Below are 25,958 nucleotides of genomic sequence, written 5' to 3'. Positions count from 1 at the left end.
AATCCAGTTAACCCATATGAATCTTCCAGATGCTGGACTCTAGGTTTATGGTTAAGCCTCCAGCGGGACAATTTGGCCTGGGGTCATTTAAGTGAGAAGGTGACCCTATTGAATGTAGCATTTTTCTGTTTCATGTGACCCCAGGGACTGTTCCCTGGGGTCTATTGCTGCCTATTTCCATCCTCACCCCAACTTCTCTATGTCATGCTGTATAAAATAGATGTTCTCTTAACACATTTGAGACATGGAATCTTAAAGTTGGGGGGAACATGAAGACCCCCCCCCCGCCCTTGTCCATCCCCTTCATTTTAGAGATGTGGGGAATGTAGAGAAGTTGAAACTTGCCCACAATTTTGAAGCTAGTTCGAGGCTAGGCCGGATGTAGAACCCGTGTCTTTGAGATGACCCCTTCATCCAGCTTCCTCTTAGAGGATGTGACTCTCAGGCAGGGAGACTTGGTTCTGTAGGACACACTTGAAAACCAGATCGTTGGTTTGTGATGGAATTATATATGTGACCAAGATCCTAATTGATAAGAATTGTGGGGCTTGCCACAAGATTCTCTCACTTGGGAATGTAAGACTAAACACTCACACTGTGAAAATGGTGCCAACGCCTGAAAAACTGCCACCTCCTATGGGGTTTAGCACCAACTCTTCCAGTTGCAGAAACTTTTCTGTCCCAAAGCAGTGAACGACCCCTCTTGTATTCTGAGGGCAGCCCAGGACAGAGCAGTGACAGGGCCCCCTCCCCAGCCTACTCTAGGCTGTGCCTGGTCTTGGGACATGTGGGCAGAAATGGCCCTAAGTCAGGAGCCAGACGCCCAAGCCCAGGCCTAGGCAGCGCCTCCTTGGCCTATCTGCCGCCCTGGCACACCTGGCAGAGAAGGAAATTGAGCAAGGATCAACCTCAGGATTGGTCAGGCACTAAGGAAGGGGAGAGGGAGCAGGTCCAGTTCATTTCTTTTAATTAACCAAGATAACTAAGCACAAGGGGCTGAGAGATGGAAGCAGGAAGGCATGGGTGGGTGAGGGGCCCAGGGTAACCATTGGCCAGCCATGGTAGGGCGAAGTATAAACCATCGGGGAATCCTTGGTTAGAGAGCTAGGGAAGCAAAGGAGAAGGGGAAGCAGGAACGCTCATTTCCAGTTCTTGAAAAATTGCTTGAAGATGGGGCTCTCCCGACCCTGGGGCAGAATCTCAACCTGCAAAGACAATGAAAATACCCTGATGTGTTTACAGCAGTGGTTCTAGCCTCTCCCCTCCCCCCAGTCCCCTGGCAGGGCTGGCCCTCCAAAGAATCGCCCATTCAGAATTCCTGTGAATGACTGTCCAGAGGCCAACGTTTGTCCTCTATGATGGAAGTTTGCTACACCAAGAAATACCATAAATAGGATTGGGGGACAATGTCATTTCAAGAACAAGCTTCTAGAAAACATTGCTTGGAATGAAAGCCATTTGGAAATTTGCAAATGAAGCTTCGTTAAAGTAGACCTGTTTCTCAGACTAGGAATGACTCTACTAGGATTTCTTGTGCTTAAATAATAAAATTATACTTCTATAAAAACATTGTATAATTCAGGTTTTTCACCCATTGGGACTGGCCTGCCTACTCCCTCTGAGTTCCCCAACAGTTCCAAGCCTGTTCCATGGAGATGTTCCATGTGATAGATGTGAGGGACGACCTAAGAGCCCTGGGGGTGAAGCCCTACGTGGGGAGGGGGCTGGGCAAGGGCCTCACCTGGGTATTGGGGGCGTAGCGCATCCTCGAAATGAAGTCTTCTGCCACTTTAAGGGCAGCTTGCCGTTCTTTTTCATTGGCTTTTCTCCCTGGGTCAGGGAAGAGATTAATAAAGGCTCAGCCCTCATTCCAGTACTTCTGGGAAATTCATCTGATCCGCAGCTAAGGAGTAGCTGCAACTCACTGTTAGGTTAGTCTACCAAATGCTGCTGACAACCCCACAAAACCACCCCCAAACTAGGTTCTACATCTGCAGAACCTGTTAGGATGGGCATTCTTCCGAGGGGGTTCCAGGAGCTTCTATCTATAAGGTCATCTTCTGGACAGAGTCAACCTAACCAGTGTCCATGAAGCACCTAGTAGAGATACTAGAGGTAGGAAAACAAATCCATCCCGGGCCATACAAAAGATGCAAAAGGAACACCAAGGAATGGGAGTGGTGAGTGCAAACAACAGGGGGAAGTGGGCAGAAGCCTCGGAGGGCACTTGAGCTGAGCTCCAGAGCCCAGGGAGCCACTTTCCAAGAAGGGAAGAGGAAGAGAGATGCCTCCCCCATGGGAGAGGGGCATCTTGGGCTACAGTCCAGGGCCTGAAGGAAGGATGCCACAGAGGGGGGACATTGAGGAAACCAGTTTTCCTGGGACTTGGACTTTGGGAGGGCAGGTCAGAGCCAGCTCGTGAAGGGCTTCTACTGCCCGGGTGGCTAGCTAACCACTGAACTCTCCCTTGAGTTGTTATTCCCCTTTCTTGCATTCCTGTTTCCCCCTTTTGCTCGACTCCTCTAGTTTCTGCTTCATAATCAAATAAACATCGGTGGGCTGGTCATAACCATCAGGCATGACATTGTTTCCATGGGAAAAGCTGATCTCTGACAAGACGGGGCCTGAGCTGGTCGAATACAGGAAATGCTGCCGAGGAGGAAGTGGCAGGTTCCAGTAAAGCCAGCCGGCGCTCACTCAGTGCTTCAAGGACTGCAGAGCACTTTAGAAACATCGTATCTGCGAAAGGACCTTAGCAGGTAAAAGCTATTGTTATTCCTACTGGACAGATGAGGAAACTGAGTCAGGCAGAGGTGAAGTGACTTGCCCAGAGTCAGTCTCCCAGGTCACATTTGAATTCGGGTCTTCTGACTCCAGCTAGACCAAAGCTTCTTAAACTGGGGGTCTTGGCCCCACCTGTGGTCATGTAACTGAAGGTGGGAGTCGCAGAAAAACTTGGCAGTAGAGTATAGTGGAAAGATTAAGATGGGATATGCATAGACAAGACAGTTGAAGACAGGGAATATAGGTAGATGGAGCATTTATGAAGACTTACTCTGTGGCAGGCACTGTGTTAGGAGCTGAGAGTCTAAAGAGAGGCAAGACAGTCTCTACTGTCAAGGAGCTTACATTCTATTTGGTTTTGGTTTTTTGGTGGGGCAATGAAGGTTAAGTGACTTGCCCAGGGTCACACAGCCAGTGTCAAGTGTCTGAGGCTGGATTTGAACTCAGGTCCTCCTGAATCCAGGGCCGGTGCTTTATCTACTGTGCCACCTAGCTGCCCCCGAGCTTACATTCTAAAGGGGAAGACAACACCTAAGGAAGAGGGTGGAGGTTTGGGAGGGGAATGGTGTAGAGACGGCTGGAGGGTGGCAGGGAAGCCCTGTCCAGGCAAGGGAGGATGCAGTTCATCTAGCGCTAGGAGGCCTAGGGGCAGCATCCACAGCTGTAGTCAGGTGGGGAGGGGAGAGATGAGGATGACAACTGTAGAAGAGATGGCTGGAAAAGAGATGGGGTCCCCAAGGGAGGATATACAGAGGCAGGGGATGAGAAGGTAAGGAACCTTGGAATCAGGCCATAGTTTGGGGGGCTGGGACCAGGTGGCAGGAGCAAAGGAGATAGAAAACACAAGGAATCCATCTATTTTAAAATGCTTGAGGGGGCAGCTAGGTGGCGCAGTGGATAAAGCACCAGCCCTGGATTGAGGAGGCCCTGAGTTCAAATCCAGCCTCAGACACTTGACACTTAATAGCTGTGTGACCCTGGGCAAGTCACTTAACCGTCATTGCCCTGCATCCCCCCCCAAAATGCTTGATGTCTTCCATGAGGACTCGTGACTCATGCTTGGTGGACTGATGGCTCGTGCTGGGGCTGATGGGGTCCAGTACCAATTCCAAAGTCTCTAGTCTTTCCCCAATCCCAGGTCACCAATAAAACATGGTGGGGCAAGAGGATCAAAGGATCCCCACTCCTTACACCACCCCAAAAACAAATCCCAAAGAGAAGAAAAATGGATTTTTAAAACACACATGAAAATTCCAAATCAACCAACATTAAAAATGAGCACAGCACAGATGCATTTTCGAAAATACCAACAGCAATAAGCTAATAATAGGGGCTGCGTTTTACAAAGCACTTCCCAGTACCACTTAACCCTTGTAACAACTGCAGGAAAGCAGCACTCCAGGGCTTATTCTCCCCAACTTGACTTAGAGAGTGTAAGGAGATAGTTCATAATCACAGCCAGTGAGTACCAAAGGTAGGATTCAAACCCAGGTCTCTGTCATCCCCAGGTCCAATCCTCCCTCTTGCCCTCCTCACTTCCTCTCTGGGCTAGAATATTAGAGGCAATGTCCCTGGGAAAAGAAGCAATATAGAATAGAATGCACACAGACAATTAACACGTGCCGGCATTAAACAAGACATAATGCTGGTATGAAAATCACAAGACCCAATGAAAGAAGAGTGTGACGTGTGTCTGTCATGACACAAAATCAAGCTAGATTCAAAGATGCCAAGAAAGCCTGGGAAAAAATAAAGAGGAGTAACTAGTATGCAAATATGCAGTCTTCAAACACTCCAAAAGGGGCAGCTAGGTGGCGCAGTGGATAAAGCATGGGTCCTGGATTCAGAAGGACCTGAGTTCAAATCCAGCCTCAGACACTTGACACTTACTAGCTGTGTGACCCTGGGCAAGTCACTTAACCCTCATTGCCCCACAAAAAAAAAAAAAAAAACCCACAAAACAAACACTCCAAAAAACCGCAGAAATAAACAGCAGACATCACAGCAGAAAACTGAAGTCAAAGCCCCTGAAAAGAGAGGCCCGGCAAATCCCTCTTCAATTCCCATCCAAGCACTACGTACCCTTCCAGACATAGATCTTGCCGCAGAGGCCGTTGTCCAACACAAAGCAATCGTCGTCAATCAAGAGATCAACCGCAAATGGGCTAGAGTCGGCCACCCTGGACAGGTGCATCTGGCCAGTGGCATCAGAAACCTAGGAGATGGACAAAAGATCAAGGTTAAGAGGAGGCCAACGTGATCCTTACTCCTCTATATCTCACTCACTCTCACACACACACACACACACACACACCACTTTCCCTAATTTTGAGGGTGGGGGGGAAGCAGGGCAATGAGGGTCAAGTGACTTGCCCAGGGTCGCACAGCTAGTAAGTGTCAAGTGTCTGAGGCCGGATTTGAACTCGGGTTCTCTTGAATCCAGGACCGGTGCTTTATCCACTGTGCTACCTAGCTGCCCCACTTCCCCCTAATTCTCAACCCAAACATCATTCACTCTCTGGCTTACTCTTGGTCTATAATAATAATAGGATTATATACATCTCATTTTCCTTACTCTTCTCTATTCCCACCCCCACTGACTTGTTCCTCAGCTCTGAAACAGACCAACTGAGGCACTAATCTTGGGCCAGGAGTTCTTAACCCTTTCTGAATCATGGTCTGGTGAGGCTTAGAGACCCTTTCTTAAAAGATTATTTTTAGGGGCAGCTAGGTGGTGCACTGGATAGAGCACCCTGGAGTTAGGAGTACCTGAGTTCAAATCCAGCCTCAGACACTTAACATTTACTAGCTATGTGGCCCTGGGCAAGTCAACCCCAATTGCCTCAAAAAAAAATATATTATTTTTAAATACATAAAGTAAAATGCAAAGTTAGTGAAAATAAATATGGATTTTTTTTGACCATCTGATATCTCTTCATATACCAGACCCCACATTAAGAACCTCTGATCTAGGAGGTGGGTGTGAGATGAGGACACCTAGTGGTGGAAGTGGAAGAGAACATCTCCAAGATCTCTTCCAGCTCTTCAATCCATGATCCTGAAAAAGCGAGTCTGAATCCCTTCATTCCCAAAGCACTGAACAGTCTACACCCATTTCAGAAGGAAGACAGCCAGTTGAGAAAACAATTCATTCCAAATACCGTGGACACCACTTCTCCAAGAAACCCTAGGGGGAAGTAGAGCGAGATAGCCACCCTCTTCCTTTCAGGTAACCCTAACACTAGCTGGCTTCTTGTTTTTTAATCTTACCCCTCCAAGCATTGGAATAAACCATTCAGTTCTGACTTCTCCAGCTAAAACCACACATCCTGTTTTCTTTTTCCCTCTAATCCAAGAACATCTAATAGGAAGAATATTTTTTTATAGACCACAGCTTATTGAATCACAGTGAGTCTGTGTGTGTGTCTGCACTCCTGTGCCTCTAGTGCTTTATATGTGAAAAAAAATCGAACGAACAAACATCATTCTTAGTCCCTCTGACCCCTACGTTCATTCCCTCATCTCCCATTAGGCTTCTCATCTCTCTACCTCCTGCCTGATTCCAGGCACAGTTTTCTACCACTCCCAAATCCTTGGGCCTCACCTTATACAGGGCAGCAGCATGGGCATTCGTTTGATCAGCCCTGAGGTCATCTTCTGGATTGCCCTCCTTCAGGGTTGGCTTTGACCCCAAGACCTGCAAAGACCAAGACCATCTCTACAGGACTTCTTGTAGTCCTAGTACCTCCCCAACCAGTCATACTCTAGATACAACACTGCTTGTCCCAACCTGTATCATTCTTTTCTTTTGCATGGTCCATTCCACCCAAGTTGTCCCTCTTTACTTATTTCTTCCCATATCTACCCTCCCAACCATCCCCGGGTCTCTTTCAGTTTTCCCACCAAACCTGGATCATCTCTGATGGCTCTTCCCCATCAGTGACAATCTCCATTTGAGCCTTCCCCTGACGTTCGCTGTCCCTGATGGCCAGAGCCAGATCCTGGGCTTTGTTTCGTTCCAGTATGTTGGATTTGCCCCCACACCAGACAAAGATGGTCTGAAAGTAAGAGAATGAAATAGAGTTAGGAGTGAATGCCTCTCTAGCCCCCAACCCTCACCTCCTCCTTCCACCCTCCTGATAATAGATATGACCTGTGATCTGAAGGGATCTGCCACCTCCCACCATCACCACCACCACCACCACCTTCTGCTAGCTAGGCAAGCCGACCAAGGGGATAAGATCTCTGCCAGGTCAGACGCCATACCAGATTGGTGAGGAGATCTAGAAACCATGCCACAGAAAGACCCGCTCAAGGAACTGGAGTGTTTGGCCAGAAAATTAGTCATAGTACAATCACTCATGACTTTTACTGAACTCTTTACAGAGGTCCTCCAATTGACGGGGAATGTGGTGGAATTTTATAGGATATGTACAGTTGATATTTATTTTTAGAAGGTGATTTTAGAGAGAGAAAATGACTTAGAGGAGGACATGATAACTGCCTTCAAAATCAGAAAGGTGGTAATGTGGGAGAGAATAAGAGACCTGCTATACCAGAGGCTAGAACCAGCCAGAGAGACAGCTTTCAGCTCAACATAAGGGAATCAAATTCATGATAATGGCAGCTGCCCCTAAAGGGAACAGGCTGTCACCTGAAGGAGTGAGCTCACACTAGCTTATTAATTTCTCTTTTTTTTTTTTTAGTGAGGCAATTGGGGTTGTGACTTGCCCAGGGTCACACAGCTAGTAAGTGTTAAGTGTCTGAGGCCAGATTTGAACTCAGGTACTCCTGACTCCAGGGCCAGTGCTCTATCCACTGTACCATCTAGCTGCCCCTTATTAATATCTCTTAAGATGTGGTGCTCAGAACCATTCTGTAGCACTCCAGATCTGGTCAAGCAAGCACAGGACATTAAGGAAGAGCACTGGCTCTGGGACTTAGGTCACTTCTCTGTCACTAGCTGGGTGACCTTGGGCAAATCACTCGCCTCGCTGTGACTCAGTTTATCCTTTCTGTGAAAGGTGAGATAATAATGGACACTTTAAGATATTTTACATTTCTTACAAATGTAGTTATTCAGCCTCAACAACAATCCTATAGGATACAAAGTAGTTTAAGTTGTTTCATTCTTTCCTTTCTTCCTTCCTTTTTTTTTTTTTTTGCCTGAGCATATCATTCCACTGGTTTAGAGAACATCAAGTGAGAAAACCTCCCCCACATATATATATATATATATATATATATATATATATATATATATATATATATATATATATATATATGTATATATATATATGTATATATATATATATATGCAACTGCATTGCTTGTAGAAAGCTTCCTAGGGCTAAGAGAACTTGGATGGCACAACTGGTGCAATGCTGTGTGTCAGAGGCAAAACTTGAACCTTAGTCTCCTTGACTCTGAGATCAGTTCACTAACCACTACAGAACACTGCCTCTCACTTAGGTATTATCAGTCCCATTTTACAGGTGCAGGAATAAGACTCAGAGACATGAAGCCACTTGCTCACGGTCACAGAACTTTGACTCTGACAAGGACGAAGTTCCTGACTCCAAGAACGACTCTTTACTATGAGAGGCAGACTGGCTGGCCTTGAGTCAGGATGCCCCAATTCAGGCCTCCCTCTGATACTTCCTAGCTGGGTGACCCTTGGCCAGTCACCTCACCTCCCATGGCCTCAGCAGTTGTATGTGGAAAGCAGGTGCCAACCTACATTGGTGGGGAGTCTCCTCCTTAAGAATTGCATCCCCTAGTGAAATCACTGGTCCAGTTGTGACCTACACACTCCATTCACTTTTTTTTTTTAAAGGCAATGGGGGTTAAGTGACTTGCCCAGGGTCACACAGCTAGTAAATGTCAAGTGTCTGAGGTTGGATTTGAACTCAGGTACTCCTCCATCCAGGGCCAGTGCTTTTTCCACTGTGCCACCTAGCTGCCCCCCCCCTTCGCTTCTATTTATGTACCAAAGACTCACTTTGTTTCTTTAATAGCCACAGCTGGTGGCTCACCTTGAGTTTGTGGTCAACTATCACACCAGGTCTTTTTTTTTTTTTTTTGGAGGCATCTAGGAGGTACAATAGATAGAGAGCATCAAGAAGACCTGAGTTAAAATCCAGCCTCAGACACCTACTTAATCTGTATGACTGTGGATGTCATGCCACTTCTCAGCCTCAGTTTCCTCATCTGTGAAAGGGGGGTGATAATAGCACCTACCTCCCAGGGTTGTTGTGAGGATCAAATAAGATAACAGATGGCAAAGTGCTTTGTGGCCTTAAAGAGCTATACCAATTCTAGCTACTATTGTTCAATCCTGAGCTTCCTTCACCCTGCACTTGTATACTTGTGTGCTTGTTGTTGTTTTTTTAACCCACGTGTAGATCATGTGTAGTCAACTTCTCACCCCAGTTCCAGTCAGTTACTCTAGCTCCCATTTAGTACCTCAAAGTCAATATGTTAAAAATCTAATTCAGGATTATAGATTTAAAGAAAAATAGCTCTTTACATATCAACACACACAATATATGTTCTGCCTTTTTGCAACTTATTTCCCCTTTAGGACAACTTTTGATGATCCTTTTAACCTGATTTATTAAAAATACTGGTAGGGCGGGGGGCAGCTAAATGGCACAGTAGTAAAGCACCAGCCCTGCATTCAGAAGGACCTGAGTTCAAAATCTGTCCTCCAACACTTGACACTTACTAGCTTGTGTGACCCTGGGCAAGTCACTTAACCCTCATTGCCCACCCTCCCCAAAAGAAATACTGGGAGGGATAAGGACCCAAACTGTGTTGTGCGCTAGGCTTTTCATCCTTGCACACCATGATTGTGCACCTCCACATCTAGTCACACCCACTGTAACCCTTAAGCCGGTCTGCCAAAAACACAGACTTGCCACCAAAGGCTTTTGCTTGTGCTGTCTAGGTCTGACTCACAAAAGAGTGGAAACAGCCTAGGGCTGGAAGAGTCTAGCAGCTGCAGTTCAGCAGAGAAACAGAAGGGGGCAGGAGAGGCTCAATGGAGGAGCAGCCGGCTTCAAGCCTGATTTTTGATGAGCTGACGTTTGCATTAGGGTTAATATACTTCACTCCCATCATGCCCCTAGTAACTGACACCAGGGCTATGGAAATTATGCTGGGGTTTCCCCTGGCAACAGTGGAGGGGCAGGATGGCACTGCCCGGATCTGCCCTTCATTAAACAAATTATAAGTTAATAGAGGGTGAGTGCTCAGTCTCCCATGTGCAGCCCTTGCCCTCCCTCTCCCTCCATCATAAACACATCTCTGTACATTTTGCAAAAGTCAGTCCTGGGTCTGCGCTCATGGGCAGCCATACCCCGTGCAGCCCTTGCCAACTCACCTGGCCCAAGTCCAGAATGAAGCAGTCTCCAGTGTTGAAGCTGTCCCAGCTCAGGGCACGCTCCGTGGCACGGATGTTCTTCTTCCCTTTGACCTGGTAGAGTCTCCGGATGGGGCCGGATGGAGCTCCAGATGAGGTCCGGTGAAATGCTGACTCCACGCCTCCCTCCTAGAGCCCAGAACAGGTCATGGAGCCTGAGCCTAGCCTAAGGCTAAGACTCGCTGACTCTGCTTCCCTATGGTTTAAGAGAAAGTACCCCAGTGCAAAGGGGAACCGTCTCCCTACAGAGAACCTAGAGGATGAAGTGAAGACAAAATAAATGCCCCCAAAGCCCATTCAGACAGATTTAGGAAGGCTGGGAAGTCCACTCTTCCAGGCCTGAAGGGTCAAGTTTAAAGAGAGGGACACACAGTGGGAATGGGATTCCCAGAGATGCCTGATATTCACCCACGAGTCAGTCACCCACAGATCACAGCCACCGAGAGCCCTGGCAGGCAGACTGAGTTCTGACCTGGTACTGGAGGCCTCGGGGGAAGTAGCTCATGAAGCGGTCAGACTCATTGCCCTGCACCTCCCGGTGCTGCACGGCCCTCTCCCCCAACAAGGAGTTGAGGTGCACAGATAATACTGCACAGGCTCCTTGCTCATCTCTGGATGACTGCTGACCTGGGAGGGGAGAGAAGAGGAGAGGAGAGGGGAGGGGAGGGGAGGATGAAGACTGAGACCCCCACTGGCATTCACTGGTACTTCTCTCACCACCCTCAAAGCCTGCCCTTCTCAGGATCTATTCTTGCCTCCAAATCCCCGCCACTCCAGTCCCATCCTCTTAGCCTCTGCCTGCGCCCATTCTCTGGACTCCATCCCTACTGACCTATCCAGAGGTGCAGGTGGGACTGCTCTTCAGGGCCATTGTGCAGGACAAGGTAGGAGTCTCCGGAGAAGAAGATACCGCGGCTCTCGGGGGGCACAGGCACAGGCTTCAGCTTTTCCACCCTCCACACATGGAGGCCTGGTTCTTGCACTGTAGACTCAAATGGGGAAGCACTGGTAGGAGGGAGTGGAGAACAAGAGACTTATTGAGAGGCAGAGTAATGTGGGAGATGATGAAAAGGGGGGGGGGACCAAGTAAGACTGGGAAGGCATCAGGAATGGGGCAGGGACTGCGGAACAACTGGGTAGGAATAAGATGGTCGCTGCCCAGACATGACTTGTGTGGGTGACTAGGGCTTTGACCCAGATTCCAACAGCCCTGTGGGAGCCCAGACCCTCCAGAGGATTGAGGAGGTAGGAATGGGGAGAGAGAAGAGCACTGGGATCAAAGGCCAGATGAGGAAGGATCAGAGGACCCAAGATCTAAAGCTGGAAGGAATTGACCCCAGAATTTTACAGATAAGGAAACTGAGGCACAGAGAAATTCAATGCCTTCCCCCAGAGTCCTACATCTCCTAAGGGTCTGAGGCAGGAAGCTCCTTTTCCTGGAGCCCACATACAAAGCAGCCACTTGTTTCCCTCTCCCCAACTGAATTGGGGCTCAGGATTCTTAGTTCAGGCATAGTTAGTGTTTAAATTTGTTAGTGTTAAGGACAGCTAAGACCCTGGATCAGGAAATTGGAGAAGGTCTAGGAGGAAGGAAGGAGGAGCAAGCCTGGGGTGGGCACAGTACCTCTTCGGGATTGACCCATACATGACTGCTTGAGTATCTAGAAAGAGAGGATAAAAGAGGTCATTAATTAGGATTCTCTCCCCAGGTGAATTCCTCCACAGTTCCTTTTCTGAATGAGCCTTCTGCTCTCTCTGATCTCCCAGTTCTTCTCTCTTCTTTCTCCCTTCTCTACTTCTTCATCTACTCCCTCAGCTTCTATTATCACCCCTACACAAGTGATTCCCAGATTCCCTTTTTCCATTTCTGCCTCAAATGCCAAGCAGAGAACATTGGACTTTCTCCTGAAGGCAACAGAAAGCCATAGACATTTTGTGAACTGTGAGAATCAATGAAGCTCCAGTGTGCCCACCTCACTGCAGGCTAATCTGCTGCACTGGCCTTCCACAACCCCTCATACCCATGAGAGCCTTAGTTCTCAGAGCCAGAGTCTGGAACCTTACTAGTGTGAAAATCAAACATTGATTCTGCATTTTATATAACAACCTAAACCTTTCTTTGTCTCTAGGTGAAGACGTTTATTAGTTCAAAAGTTCAGTCTTCCTTTCTCACACTTAGATGCCAAAAACTTAGTCTCCCTATCAATCACTAAACTAAGTTTAGAGGTTCTAAATTCTCATAAAATGCTTTAATTCTAAGGGAATTATTATCTCAGTATCACCTGTAAATCACTTTGTGCTGAGAAAATTTTTTATCCCTCATAACTTTACCTCCTGAGAAACTCCATGACATCTCTTTGCATTATCTTTGAAGACCAAACAAGCCAACATGGTCCCAACTTAGCCCATCCTTGCCCAATTAAAAGTGATCTTATCGGGGCAACTAGGTGGCACAGTGGATAAAGCACCAGCCCTGGATTCAGGAGGACCTGAGTTCAAATCCGGCTTCAGACACTTAACACTTACTAGCTGTGTGACCCCGGGCAAGTCACTTAACCCCAATTGCCTTACCGAAAAAACAAAACAAAAAAAAAAATAAAAGTGATCTTATCTAATTCCCAGGAGCCAGTGAGTCCCTGGTCCATTATCAGGAGTCATCTCCAGTCATCCGGATCTATATCTTGCCATTGGACCTAGATGACTCCAGAGGAGAGAGTGAGGCTGATGACTTTGCACAGCCCTCCCTCACTTAAATCCAATTCACTGCAAGTCATGATGTCTCTGTCCTGATGTCATGGTCCTCTTCAAGAAGGAAGGGCAGGGGGCAGCTAGGTGGCACAGTAGATAGAGCACCAGCCCTGGAGTCAGGAGTACCTGAGTTCAAATCCGGCCTCAGACACTTAACACTTACTAGCTGTGTGACCCTGGGCAAGTCACTTAACCCCAATTGCCTCACTTAAAAAAAAAAAAAAGCAGGAAGGGCAAGCAATCTATGAATACTAGTAGCTGCCCCACTAGGAACTCAGTTGCTCAGTTCCAGTTGGGCAACACAGCTCCTTCCTTCCTTCCTTCCTTCCTTCCTTCCTTCCTTCCTTCCTTCCTTCCTTCCATCCCTCCCTCCTCTCTCTCCTCTCCCTCTGTCCATGTATGGAATCATACGCTTAACTGTGGGTGTTCTGCCTCAAGGAAAACAAATTTTTGATCCACTGAAACCTAGCAAGATATCTTGGGGTTTATGGGTTAGATTCCCTTTTTATGGACCATGCCTTAAACCCAAATCACTCTGGATTTCACTGATTAACCAATAATGGGTCCTAGCCCAAGTCTCACTTGGTCATTGTTTGGATTCTGATGGCTCAGAGAGAGTGTAAATAGCAATTGTTTCTGTTTTGGCCAGAAACCCTGAGGGTCTTCACCTGCCAGATTGAGTTTATTTATTTATTACTGCAAGAGAGGCCCTTCTTTGCCTCATTTTTACCTAGTCTTAATCACTGAATGGGTGCTGCCTCAGACAAACAGAGACCTGGGAAAAGATCTCAGCTTAAAAAGGCCAAGGTTTCCCACCATATCGGGGCCATCTCCAATTGTCCTGATATATATCTTGCTACTGGACACAGAAGGCTCTGGAGGAGAGAGTGAGGCTGGTGACTTTGCATAGCCTTGCCTTAATTAAATCCAAGTCAATCACAAGTCATGACATCACCTTCCTGATGTCATGGTCCTCTTTGAGAACAAAGGTCTATTATCAAACGCCTCAGGATACAGATGGGTTCCATAAATCAACAAAGAAGGGTGGTTTTGGCCCTACATATGTGTAAGCCCCTTTTCCAGATGTAACCAATCATGTTGTTCTCATCCCCATGATGCTGCCCACCCTGTAATCTTTCCTCACCTACCCTGTTCTGGTTTTTGTTCTAATCTTATACAAAGGAGCTGTGTCTCTTCTTTGGAGTCTTTTAGCTAACTGAGGCAGTCATTAGACCCACTTTATTACCAGCTTTGTGCCCTGCTAATAAACTGTTATCTTGCTTGGAGAATGTGCCTCAGTCTACCTTTGTTGAATTTCACTTGTGACAGTAGGAGCGTTCTAATCCAGCCTCAGCTGCTAATTAGTGATTATTGGAGAGGCAAAATCCTAGTTAAGAATGTGGTTTTGATTCAGATTCGGATTTGGATTTCTGGACTATTAAATGGATTCAAACTTTATTGGGGAAAGGAGGAGATTCTAAAAGGGCAATAGAATGATGATAAATGACTATTGCAATATAGCAATAAAGCTTATTTTACTTTGGTCTGCTCTGCCAAGGAGAATGATCTCTGACATCATAAAGACAGAACAGAAGTGGTTGATGCCAAATTGATCCTTAAGAGAACATCAAGGTGACCCATGGGGTCAGGAAGACTTGAGTTCAAATGTGTTCTCAAGATCCATAAGTACAAAAATATTTATAGTAGCTCTTTTTGTAGTGTCGAAGATTTGAGAACTGAAAGAAGACCCAGCAATTTGGGAATGGATGAGCAAGTTATGGTAGATGAATGTGATAGAATGCTGATATCCTGTAAAATATGATGAAGGTTTCTGAAAAATCTGGGAAGACTTGTGTGAACTGATGCAAAGTGAAGTGAGCAGAACCAGGGGAACAGATTCTACAATAAACATACTGTAAAGACTAACAACTCTGAAATACTTGGGAACTCTGATAAATGCAATGTTACAAACCATACTTGTAGAGGACTCATAATAAAATATGCTACCCACTTCTAGATAGAGAGATGATGGACTCAGTGCAGATTGAAGCTTTCTTTTTCTCTCTTTTCTTTCTTTCTTTCTTTTTTTTTTGGGGGGGGGATTTATTTTGAATGACCATACATATTTGTAATGGGTTTTGTTTTTTTCTTGACTTCTAAATGCATGGGTGGAGAGAAGAACTTGGAACTAAAAATAAAATTGAATTTCCAAAAGTGAAGCCTTAAATATTTGCTGGGTATATGACTTTGGGCAAGTTGTATAACCTCTATAAACCTTACTCTACTCATCTGCAAAATGGAGATAATTATAACACCTACCTCCAAGGGTTCTTGTGAGGATGAAATAAGATAATAATTGCAAAGTGATTTGTAAGCCTTAACGTGCTCTATAAATGCTAGCTATTATTTTGTTATCACAGTAAGAGGGTACCTAGCTGCTTTTGATGAGTTCAAGGCACTTCCTTAGGCACTGGAAGAATTGGCCACTTCTCAGGATTATTTTAAAGATCATGGAGAGAACATAATTACAAAGCACTCTTCACACAAATACAGATCTAAATAATTGGAGAAATAATTATTGCTCATGGATAGACCAAGGCAATATAATAAAAATAACAATACTACCTAAATTAATTTACTTATTCAGTGATGTACTAATCATCATTCTATCAAAGAGTTACTTGATAAAACTAGAAAAAATAACAAATTTCACCTGGAAGAACAAAAAGTTAAGAATCTCAAGGAATTTTTTTAAGTGGGAAGGAAGGGGGCCTAGCAGTACCAGATATCAAACTATATTATAAAACCATAATCATAGGGGCAACTAGGTGGTACAGTGGATAGAGCACCGGTCCTGGATTCAGGGGACCCGAGTTCAAATCCAGCCTCAGACACTTAACACTTACTAGCTGTGTGACCCTGGGCAAGTCACTTAACCCCAATTGCCTCACCCAAAAAAACAAACAAACAAACAAATAAAAATAATCATCAAAATAATTGGTACTGGTTAAGAAATAGAGATTACGGGGGCAGCTAGGTGGCACAGTGGATAAAACACCAGTCCCGATTCAGGAGGACCTGAGTACAAATCCAGCCTCAGGCACTTGACACTTACTAGCTGTGTGACCCTGGGCAAGTCACTTAACCCTCATTGCCCCACAAAAAAGAAAAAAAGAGGGAAAAAAAAGAAAAATTTAAAAAATTTAAAAAGAAAGAAATAGAGGTTACTCAGGAGACCAGATGAGATATATAATACACTGAAGTATATGAGCATAGTAGCCTGTCTGATAAACCCAAAGTTCCCAGCTATTGGGGCAAGAATTCACTCTTCAACAAAAACTGTTGGGAAAGCTGGAAAAAACAGTCTGGCAGAAACTAGATATAGACCAGTATCTCACACCATCTACCAAGATAAACCCTAACTCAGCATATGACTTAGGTATAAAAGGTAACATCATGAACAAATTAAAAGAGCAAGGAAGACATTAGCTTTCAGATTGATAGATAAGGGAAGAGTTTATGACCAAACAAGAAACAGGATCACAGGAGGCAAAATGGACAATTTTGAAGTTTTGCACAAACAAAATGAATGCAGCTAAAATTAGAAAATAAGCAAGTAAATGGTTAAAAAAAAGACAATTTAGCATTTCTCTGATAAAAGTCTTGTTTCTAAGATACTTAAAGAACTGGTTCAAATTTTTAAAGATAAGAGCCACTCTCCAATTGATAAATGATCAAAGGATATGAACAGGCAGTTTTCAGTTAGCAATAACCATATGAAAAATGCTCTTTAAATCACTAAAAATTACAGAAGTGAAAATTAAGACTACTCTGAGGTTCCACCTCACACCCATCAGATTGACAAAGTTGACAAAAGAGGAAAATGAAGAATGCTAGAGAGGCTGTAGGAAAACAGGTACACTGATGCACTGTTGGTAGAGCTGTGAACTGATCCAGCCATTCCAGAAAGCAATTTGGAACTATACCCAAATAGCTATCAAACCGTGCATATCCAGTGATACCACACTACTAAGTCTATGCCCTAAAGAGATCAAAGAAAGAGGAAAGGGACCCATATGTACAAAAATATTTATGGCAGCTATTTTTTGTGGTACTAGAGACTTGGAATCTTTAAAAATATTTAGCACTTGGGGGAAGGACTGAATTATGGTATATGAATATGGTGGAATACTATTGTGCTGTAAGAAATGGAGGAGATAGTTTCAGAGAAACCTCAGAAGATCTGAATAAACTGATACAAAGTGAAGTGAGCAATTTATACCAGAACCATAATATTGTAAAGACAAACAACTCTGAGAGACTTAGGAATGCTAATAAACACAATAACTAACCACAATTCCAGAGGATTTGTGATAAAAAATGCTTTCCACCTCAACAGATAGATGATGGGCTCAGAATGAGACATTTTTGTTTTAACATGCTTGCATTTTGCTTGACAATATTTGTTTGTTTGGGGATTTGTAGGGGGGTTGATTTTTGTTTTGTTTTGTTTTTTTGTGTGTGGTGAGGCAATTGGGGTTAAGTGACTTGCCCAGGGTCACACAGCTAGTAAGTGTCAAGGGTCTGAGGCCAGATTTGAACTCAGATCCTCTTGTTTCCAGGGCCGGTGCTCTATCCACTGTGCCCCCTAGCTGCCCCAAGGGGGGTTGATTTTTGTTTGAAAAAAAAATTTTTTTTAAAGAAAGATAATGGGGAATAAAAGTGCCACAAGTATGGAGGACAAATGTCCCCATTTGAAAAAAAAAATTGTTAAGAAAACGGAATTCACAAACTATAGCTTCTTCTCTTCAATGGTCTGCAAAATTGTAAGGGGATTTATTAAGGGGACAGTTAAGTAAGCATCCTAAGAAGGTATCAGATTGTGGGGGAGGGGGAAATAGCACTGGGGCAGATTCATTTAAGACAAGTCAGGCTCAACTAACCTCATTTCCTTTTTCACAGAGTTAAATAGACCAGGGAGATGCTGTGGGTTTTAGCAGCTGGAGAAGTTTGAGCAAAGTATTTGACAAAGTCTGCCATGATATTCTTGTGGAGCGAAAGGGGACAGTGGGGCTGATGACAGTACAGGTGGGTGGCCCAGCACCTAGTGAGAGGCCTGAGAGTCCTGCCTTGCTCGGGATGAGAACGTTGCCTTCTATCTCCTCCTTTCAGGCAGCAAACAAAACCAGAGCTTGAGCTGGGGGACTGCAGCTTTAAACTGGCAAGAAAGTTGACTCATGAGTCACTACTTTATAGAGTAATTTAGGGTTGGCTTTTCCCACCACCCAGTGTTCTCACACTTGGGGGTTCTCCATTCCCGCTCATTTAGGGAGATGGATGATGGGCTTCTGTTAAGGGGCTTCTTCTGCCTGCCTTTCCACTCCCCTCACGCTCCCTCCTCCCAACTCAGCCCTCCACCTACCCCCAAAAACAGGTAAGGTGAGTTGCATCTCCCTCCTCCCCCTGCCCCACCCAACTTTTTTGGACCTGATCCCCACTCTCACCCCCAGGAAGATGTGCCTCCTCATGCTTTTGTCTCTGCTTGGCTTCTTCACCTTCCCCCTGCCCAACCCCCCTTTCCCCCCCTTCCCCCCAACTTCCCCCAAACATCCCTCCCCTGCCACCTCTCCTGGGCCCCTGGGATTACCCCTTGCTGTCAATGGCCTACGTTTGGAAGGGGAGGGGTGGGGCTTAGTGGAAACCCCTGGTTTAGTTTTATACTTCTGGCAGTTTAAGTGGAACAAAGAAATCAATGCAGCTTGGAGCCATGGATGGGAGGCGGAATGAGAGGTGGGGGGCAGGATGATGTAGGGCACAAGACTTAGAGTCAGGAAGAGTTGGGTTCAACTCCCACCTGGGCAAGTCCTTTAACTTCCCTGTTCCTCAGTTTTCTCATCTGTAAAAACGAGTGGCTCCTTATAGTCTCGTGTATTTAGGGCCAGAAGGGACCCCAGGTCATCTACTCAGAGGAACCCGAGGCCCAGAAAAGAAAAGTGAGTTCCCCCAGTGAACGTAGAATGATTTCATTCTTGTCTTTGTACTCCCAGAGACGGGCTTCTAAGCATCAGGAGAGCCAGAATTTGAACCCAGGACCTCTGACTCTAAATCCAGGATTCAAGTCCAGGTGCTGAAGGAGGCTCAAAGAGGGTCCTTCAGCCCCAGGCTGAGAAGCAGTGAAGTCTAATGAGTAGAACTCCAAGAGCTGGACCGTCCTCGGATGTGATCTCCCTCACTTTGTGATTGTGGTCAAGTCGTTGAACGTCCCTGAACCTCAGTTTCCTCCTCTGGAAAGCAGGCAATAGTAACTGCAGAATGTGTCTCGCCAAATGGCCATGAGCCTCAAATAAGATGTCAGTGCAATGCTCTTGTCAAGGAGAGGATGGTAACTAGCATTTCTATAGCCAGCGCGTGAAGGTCTGCAAAGCGCTTTACAAATAAGATCCCATTTGATGGTGACAACGATCCTGGGGCCTAGGTGCCAGCTTTATAGTTGAGGAAAGTGAAGCTGAGAAGGGTTAAGTGACCCAGCCAGGGCTGCTCAGCTAGCCAGAACCTGGGCAGGATTTGCTCTCAGTCATTTTTCAGTTGCAACCCCATTGGGGGTTTTCTTGGAGAGATACTGGAGTGGTTTGCCTTTTCCTTCTTCATCTCATTTTACAGATGAGGAAACTGAGGCAAGCAGGGTTAAGAGACTTGCCCAGGGTCACACAGCTGAAGTTTGAGACAGGATTTGAACACAGGAAGGTGGGTTTTAGCACTCTATCCCTTAAACCAGATAATGGCCAGTGGGAACCACACCCATTCATGGGCCTTGCATTTTGCCCAGAGGCATCAGGAAGGAGGGGCTGTGAAGCAAGAGAAGGGTGTAGGCAGCAGTGTCCAGCCCCGGCAGCCCAGGCCACACCGCTCAACCCAGCCCGGGGAGCCTGAGGGCTGAGCCTGGGGCCAGAAATGTCAGATACAGGAAACCACCCCACTAGAGGCCTCTAGGCCCGGCTACCTCCTGCTCCCCCATGCTCTAAAGGCCGCCAGACCAAGCTCCCTGAGGCTCTAGCTGCAAGAGCTTAGTCATACACCCCGGGTGGAGCTGCTTCTTCCTTCCCCACATTTTCCTCTCTCTCTCCCCTCCCCTCCCCCATTCCTCCCAGCCAGATCCTCATTTCTCCCCGACCTGAATAGAGGAAGGGGCAGCCGGGGTAAGGGGACTCATCCACGAGAGACCTTGGGCCCCGGCCAGCCCGGCCCCTGTCTCTCACCCTCCTCAGGGCGCACCTCCTTTTACCTTTCATTAAACACCCTTTTCCTGATCAAGACCCCAGATTAGGAGTTGGGGGGATTCTGTAAACTAATGAGGAAATAATTCCCATACAGCCAAACGCATCTCCCTCCCTTATCTGCAAAGGCAGCCCCTGTTCCCAGGCTCAGTCAAGGTATTGGTTAATACCTTGGTTAACTTTGTTAAACTGCTTCCCCTCTACACACACCCCCTTCCCTGCCCCCCTCTCTTTTTGTTTTCCTCTCCCTCTCCCTGTCTGTGTCCCCCTCTCCCTTCCTTTCATCTTCCTCTTCCCCTCTCCCTCCTCCTCCCTCTCTTACCCTTCCCTTCTTTCTGCCTAGCTTAGTAGACAAAAATGCCCTGCCTCTAACCTACCCTGGCTTTGGGACCTTGGCCCAGTCCCTTAATTTCCCAATCCTCTAGCTAACTCTCTACGACTTAGTTGAGAGAGAGAGAGAGAGAGGCAGAGACAGTGAGAGGCAGAGAGAAACAGAAAGACAGAGACATAGGGATAGAAACAGACAGACAGACAGAGACAGATGAAAGAAAGAAAAAGGAAGGAAGGAGAGTGCTGCCCAGTTTTCTAGCCTGGGAGCCCCAATATCTGAAATCATGGGTGCCGGCCCAATCCTTCTTTCCTTTTTATTCTTCTTTAAAAGCTTGGTGATGGGGGGCAGCTAGGTGGCGCAGTGGATAGAGCACTGGCCCTGGAGTCAGGAGTACCTGAGTTCAAATCTCGCCTCAGACACTTAACACTTACTGGCTGTGTGACCCTGGGCAAGTCACTTAACCCCAATTGCCTCACTTAAAAAAAAAAAAAGCTTGGTGAGGGAAGGGTCAGGGAGATATATAAACCAAAGATGACAATAAACATAAAAAATCAAAAATAGAAACCATCGTCTCCCAACAACACACTTCCCAGAGTTCAGAGCACTTGATGACAATTTCAGGGCCAAGAACCAAATGGAATCGAGAAATTAACTACTCTAGACCTCAGTTTCCCCATCTTTAAAAATGAGGGCATTAGGGGGCAGCTAGGTGGCGCATGGATAGAGCACCAGCCCTGGATTCAGGAGGACCTGAGTTCAAATTCGGTCTCGGACACTTGACACTTACTAGCTGTGTGACCCTGGGCAAGTCATTTAACTCCAATTGCCTCACCAAAAAAAAAAAAAAAAAGTGAAGTATTTTTTTCCCCTAGTAGTATTTCTTTACTCTATAAATGGGGAAAAGGAAGTAATATGAATTGCCTGTGGTCACGCACAAAGCCAGTAGTTTCCAAGCTGATTTCTACTGCATGCTGATTTCTCAGGCGATGGTCCACATAGAAATCAAGAATTTTAGCATTAGAAAGGTTCTTAGAGATCATTTAATCAACCCCTCTATTTTCTAGGGAGCTCAGAGGCTTAGCCTAATAACCCCGACCCTACCCCAATACGTCATAGTACTCTCTCCCTCTTGAAATCACTTTGTATTAAGTCTGTCTACATTTATTTGTGTCCCTCATTGTATGGGAGCCCCAACCCTCCAGTGGAATGCAAGCTTTTTGAGGGCAGGAATCGGCTTTTTTTTTTCATCTTTGTGTTATGGGCCTAGCATCCCAGAAAACTTCTGGGACACATCAAAGAACCTTCTCCTTGAGAAACTAAACCAAAAGACAGACACACCTAAAGAGATAAGTGGCACCAGATAGGGACTGAGTTAGCCCCAGGACCACCACCCTTCATTCCAGTCTCCCCCACCCCTGGGGAGATAAGATTAGGTGTGGCTGCTGCCTTTGTGGTGGGAGGAAGAGAGACCCGAAGCCATCCCTCACCCAACTCCCCCAGCCACCACCAGTGGGGAACTTTCCACAGTCAGATGATCACCTCCATCAGTCCCACCTGTCAGTCTCCGGCTCGAGGAGATAGGTATCTCAGAGCCACGCCTCTGTGCTATGCCTTCTCCCCAAGTCCAAGGATTTCTCTCTTGGTTTCCTTTTCCCAGCCCCTAAATAATTATTAAATAATTGTTTTATTCTAATTGGATTTGTATGCAAGAGGATATAATTCTTTAAGGAGGAATTCCTAAGAACCCCAAACCCCTATTCCACCCCCACCCCCATTTTCCCCATAACATTTGTATCACCAGTGCTTCTCACTTAGAATCTGTGTGACTTTGGGCAAGTCATTCAACACTCTGGGAACCTCATCTGTAAAATGAGAAAGGGTTGAGTCCTTACTGGTTCTCATGCTAGGATACCTACTGTTATGATGAATGCATGGACTACCTGGATTTCATGGAGCTGCCTTATTATCCAAAAGGATTTTATGAAACCCTAGATTATTAGGAGCAAAATGCCATTTTTTTTTTGCAGGGCAATGGGGGTTAAGTGACTTGCCCAGGGTCACACAGCTAGTAAGTGTCAAGTGTCTGAGGCTGGATTTGAACTCAGGTACTCCTGAACCCAGGGCCAGTGCTTTATCCACTGCTCCACCTAGCTACCCCGCTAAATGCCTTTTGACTGAACTTCAAACTGAACCTAGATAGCTAGCAGATAAATCCCTATCTGCTGACTTCTTTCCCCAGGATATAAGTCCCTATCTTGTAAAAATATCTGGGCATCCTCGTCCTTGCCTGACACTTTTTTGGGAATCGTATAATCTTATCATTGTGTTTCTGTTAAATCGAACTATCAAACTGATTGGTATTTCCTACATTCTTGTTTTAACTGAAATTGTTCAACTAATTTGTATTCCGTCCATTCTTGTTATAGTATTTGCTTCTAAGTCTATTTGTAGGTTGATGCTAATGAAACTGATAACATCTTTTAATCAATGAGCAAAGAAACCTTAAATCCCCTCAGAAAGAGAGAGTCTTTGAGTTCCTTCTTTGGGAGGGCTCTCCCCATGATTTATGCCTGCTTATTCTTGGGACAAATTAATTGGTACTCTGTTTTCCCCTAGCAGTTCTCTGATCTGTTGCTGTTGTTTCCCATGGGATGACAAGTACGGAAACAAAAGTTGACACTAGCAAGTTCTTATGTTTGGGGAATGAATTCAAGGGAGCTAACCTAGCCATCATTGTTAGTCAGTGCCTCAGCAAGGTGTAGCACCTCCATCTCCTGATTCCCAGGTCAGTGCATTCTCTACCATTCCCCACTGCCTTCTTCTACTACACTCAACCTCATGGAGTTTTTGGAAGGAGGTTTACTTGGGAAAAGAAGTTTCCCACTGGGTAGGTGCCCTAAGGTGTCCAAGCTATGTGGGTTACAGGAGTTACTAGGTCCCTAATGCCAATTCTTGGAGAAGAGAAACCAAGTGCAACAGGGAGAAATTCAGTAAGAATTGTCTGTCTGACTTGCTCCCACACCTCTAACAAGTTAGCTGTAAACCCTCCCTCAAATAATCTTTGTAATTTGATGGGTGAAAATGATGAAAGCAATTTAGAACAATTTGATTGCACAGGAAGGGGAATTAGTAACTATAGTGGTTTTTGTGATGCTTAAGGCATACAGAAATTAAATTCTTTTTGCCCTACAAGTCACTTGTAAGGAACTGACACTTCAGTTTCCTAATTGCTTTGAGGCAAACTTTGTAAAGGTGAATGAGTATTATTATTTTCTTTTGGCTATACATATTGTTGTGGTTGTTCAGTTGGTCCAGTCATATCTGATTCTTTGTGATCCCATTTGGGGTTTTCTTGGCAAAGGTACCGGAGTGATTTGCCATTTCCTTCTCCAGCTCATTTTACAGATGAGGAAACTGAGGCAAATGGGGTTAAGTGACTTGCCCAGGGTCACACAACTAATGTGTCTGAGGCCAGATTTGAACTCAGGTCTTCCTGACTCCAGTCCCTAAACTCTATCTATTGTGCCAATATACCCCCTCAAAAAAATATGAATTTAAATTTCAGTGCCCTGAAGCATAGCTCCTGTTGCTCCACCCTACTTACAGTTCTACATGCTCTCCAAAGCCCACACTATCCATATGTTCTGAAGAGTGCAACTACTGCCATGTAGAGTTTTTTGTTTGGTTTTTTTTTTAATATTAAAAGGGGCTCCTCATTCTCAAAGGTTGGGAACCACTGAACTAAATGGTTTTTGACCTCTAAATCCCATGGTAACCGCCTATGATATGATATGATTTGAGCCTCTCGAATAACCAGACTGAACCTCACTTGTTCCATGAACCCATAATCCAATCGATCAATCTTGCTGTACCACACCAAAATGCGAGCCAAACAACTACCATATACACCGGAGGCCACTTTGAAATGGAGCCAGACCCATATATGTTCTGAATGGTCTGTGGAAGCAGAACCTGGGCAGTGAATCCTTTTGGCCAGAGACCCTGAGCAGAAGCAGGATATTCTGATCTGGCGGACCACAGAGCAGGGCACCTGGGAGGGCACACCTAGTCCGGCACCTCAGGGGGTGATCGATCCCCTGATCACTCCTGCCAAACTTCTTCATTCTCAAATGAAGCATCACTGAGCGGCTCCGGGGTGCCTAGCAAGGTTCCCTTCCCAAGGAAGGGAAAGGGCATTATCTCCACCCATAACTAATTTACACTCATTGGGGAGACCAGTTTTAACGGGAAACAGTTAAAGCCCCGGGGCCTTTCCTCCATTAACTCAAATTCCTGTGATTCAGAATGTGTCATATCAGATTTCTTGGCCTGAATTTGTCTTTTCCCTGGAAACTAAAGGGGGGTGAAGTAGAAATCAGCTGAAGGCCAAGGAATTCCAAGTGGGATGGGCTTCGGATATCAACAATAAATGTGTTCCTTTCAGATATTCTTAGTCAATTCATTAATGCTTTTATAGGATTCTCTCAAGCTTCTTCTTCCTCTTTCTCGTCTTTTCTCCCCCAGTTTCAGACCAGGGATTTCTTTCCAGACTTGCCTCAGCTAAATTAAACTGAAGAAATCCCATTCCCCACCTTCCCCTTAGGGGGAAATAACTACATCCAGATAGCAGCACATACCGAAGGGCTGGAGCACACTCCTCCCCACCCAGCAGACTGGAGAAAGGGTAGCAAAGCTTAACCCCCAGGGCAGGGGGCCAGTTTGATGGGAGGGCTGCACTGCTTCCTGCATCCCCACTGTCCACCCCGAGTGCTCCTCCCGTGTCTTAGTCCTCCAGCCTTTATTCCCAGTGGGTTCTCTCCCCTCCCCAGTCGCTGCCCAACTCTCTACTTGCCTGAGAGCCTCCTGCTGCTCGTAGCTGGCTCTGTCTTCCAGGAGGTAACTGGCCAGACAACTTTTGGGTAAAGTGGCTTTCCTGTGAGTCAGAGGGGTGGGGCCTTGGTGCGGCTGAGGGGGCGGGAGGAATGGAGCTGGGGTGGCATCACAGAGAAAGGGGGCAGGACCTGGGTCCTAGCTCTCCTCCTTCTGCCCCTGAGTGACCTGGGACCCCTTAGAATCCTTAGCATCCACAGGACCTGACTCAAGCACCCGGTGCCTTTCTTCCTTTCCTCAAATCAGACCACAAATGTTGCATCTCCCCAGGACAAAATAAACTCCTAGGTGGCAAGTACTGTGTGTCGTGTTGTTTTTGTCACCCAACACAGCACCTAATTATTGTCATCCAACATGGTGCCTAATTATTGTCACCCAACATGGTGCCTAATTATTGTCACCCAACACATTGCCTACTTATTGATTGCCTAACAGTAGACAATTAATAAATGTTTATTGAATGGAAGTGGGCTTGAGTTCCCTCATCTCTAAAATGGTCTCACAGAGT

General features: G+C 45.9%; 1 protein-coding gene across 1 annotated transcript; it reads right to left on the bottom strand.

The window, feature by feature from the left end:
* Positions 1-950: 950 nt before the first annotated feature.
* On the bottom strand, positions 951-25,490 carry CAPG (capping actin protein, gelsolin like). Its single transcript, XM_043988485.1, has 10 exons — positions 25,413-25,490; positions 11,832-11,868; positions 11,040-11,212; positions 10,680-10,834; positions 10,169-10,336; positions 6,693-6,842; positions 6,389-6,481; positions 4,867-4,999; positions 1,742-1,830; positions 951-1,205 (listed from the first exon to the last, which is right to left on the bottom strand). The coding sequence occupies exons 2-10, from the start codon at positions 11,852-11,854 to the stop codon at positions 1,140-1,142; spliced, it is 1,050 nt and encodes a 349-aa protein (XP_043844420.1). The 5' UTR covers positions 11,855-11,868; positions 25,413-25,490; the 3' UTR covers positions 951-1,139.
* Positions 25,491-25,958: the final 468 nt, after the last annotated feature.

Source organism: Dromiciops gliroides, chromosome 2 (genome assembly GCF_019393635.1).
Source record: "Dromiciops gliroides isolate mDroGli1 chromosome 2, mDroGli1.pri, whole genome shotgun sequence".
Lineage (NCBI taxonomy): Eukaryota > Metazoa > Chordata > Mammalia > Microbiotheria > Microbiotheriidae > Dromiciops > Dromiciops gliroides.
This window is presented reverse-complemented; position numbering and strand designations above follow the sequence as displayed.

Bases quoted from the DNA above. Each gene is read 5' to 3' on its own strand.
- CAPG (XM_043988485.1), bottom strand. From the start codon at position 11,854: ATGTATGGGTCAATCCCGAAGAG. The intron at 10,835-11,039 runs GTCAGTAGGGAT...CTCCCCTCCCAG, and splicing joins CCACCTGCACCTCTGGATAG to GTCAGCAGTCATCCAGAGAT. The intron at 10,337-10,679 runs GTCAGAACTCAG...TCTGGGCTCTAG, and splicing joins CCCGAGGCCTCCAGTACCAG to GAGGGAGGCGTGGAGTCAGC.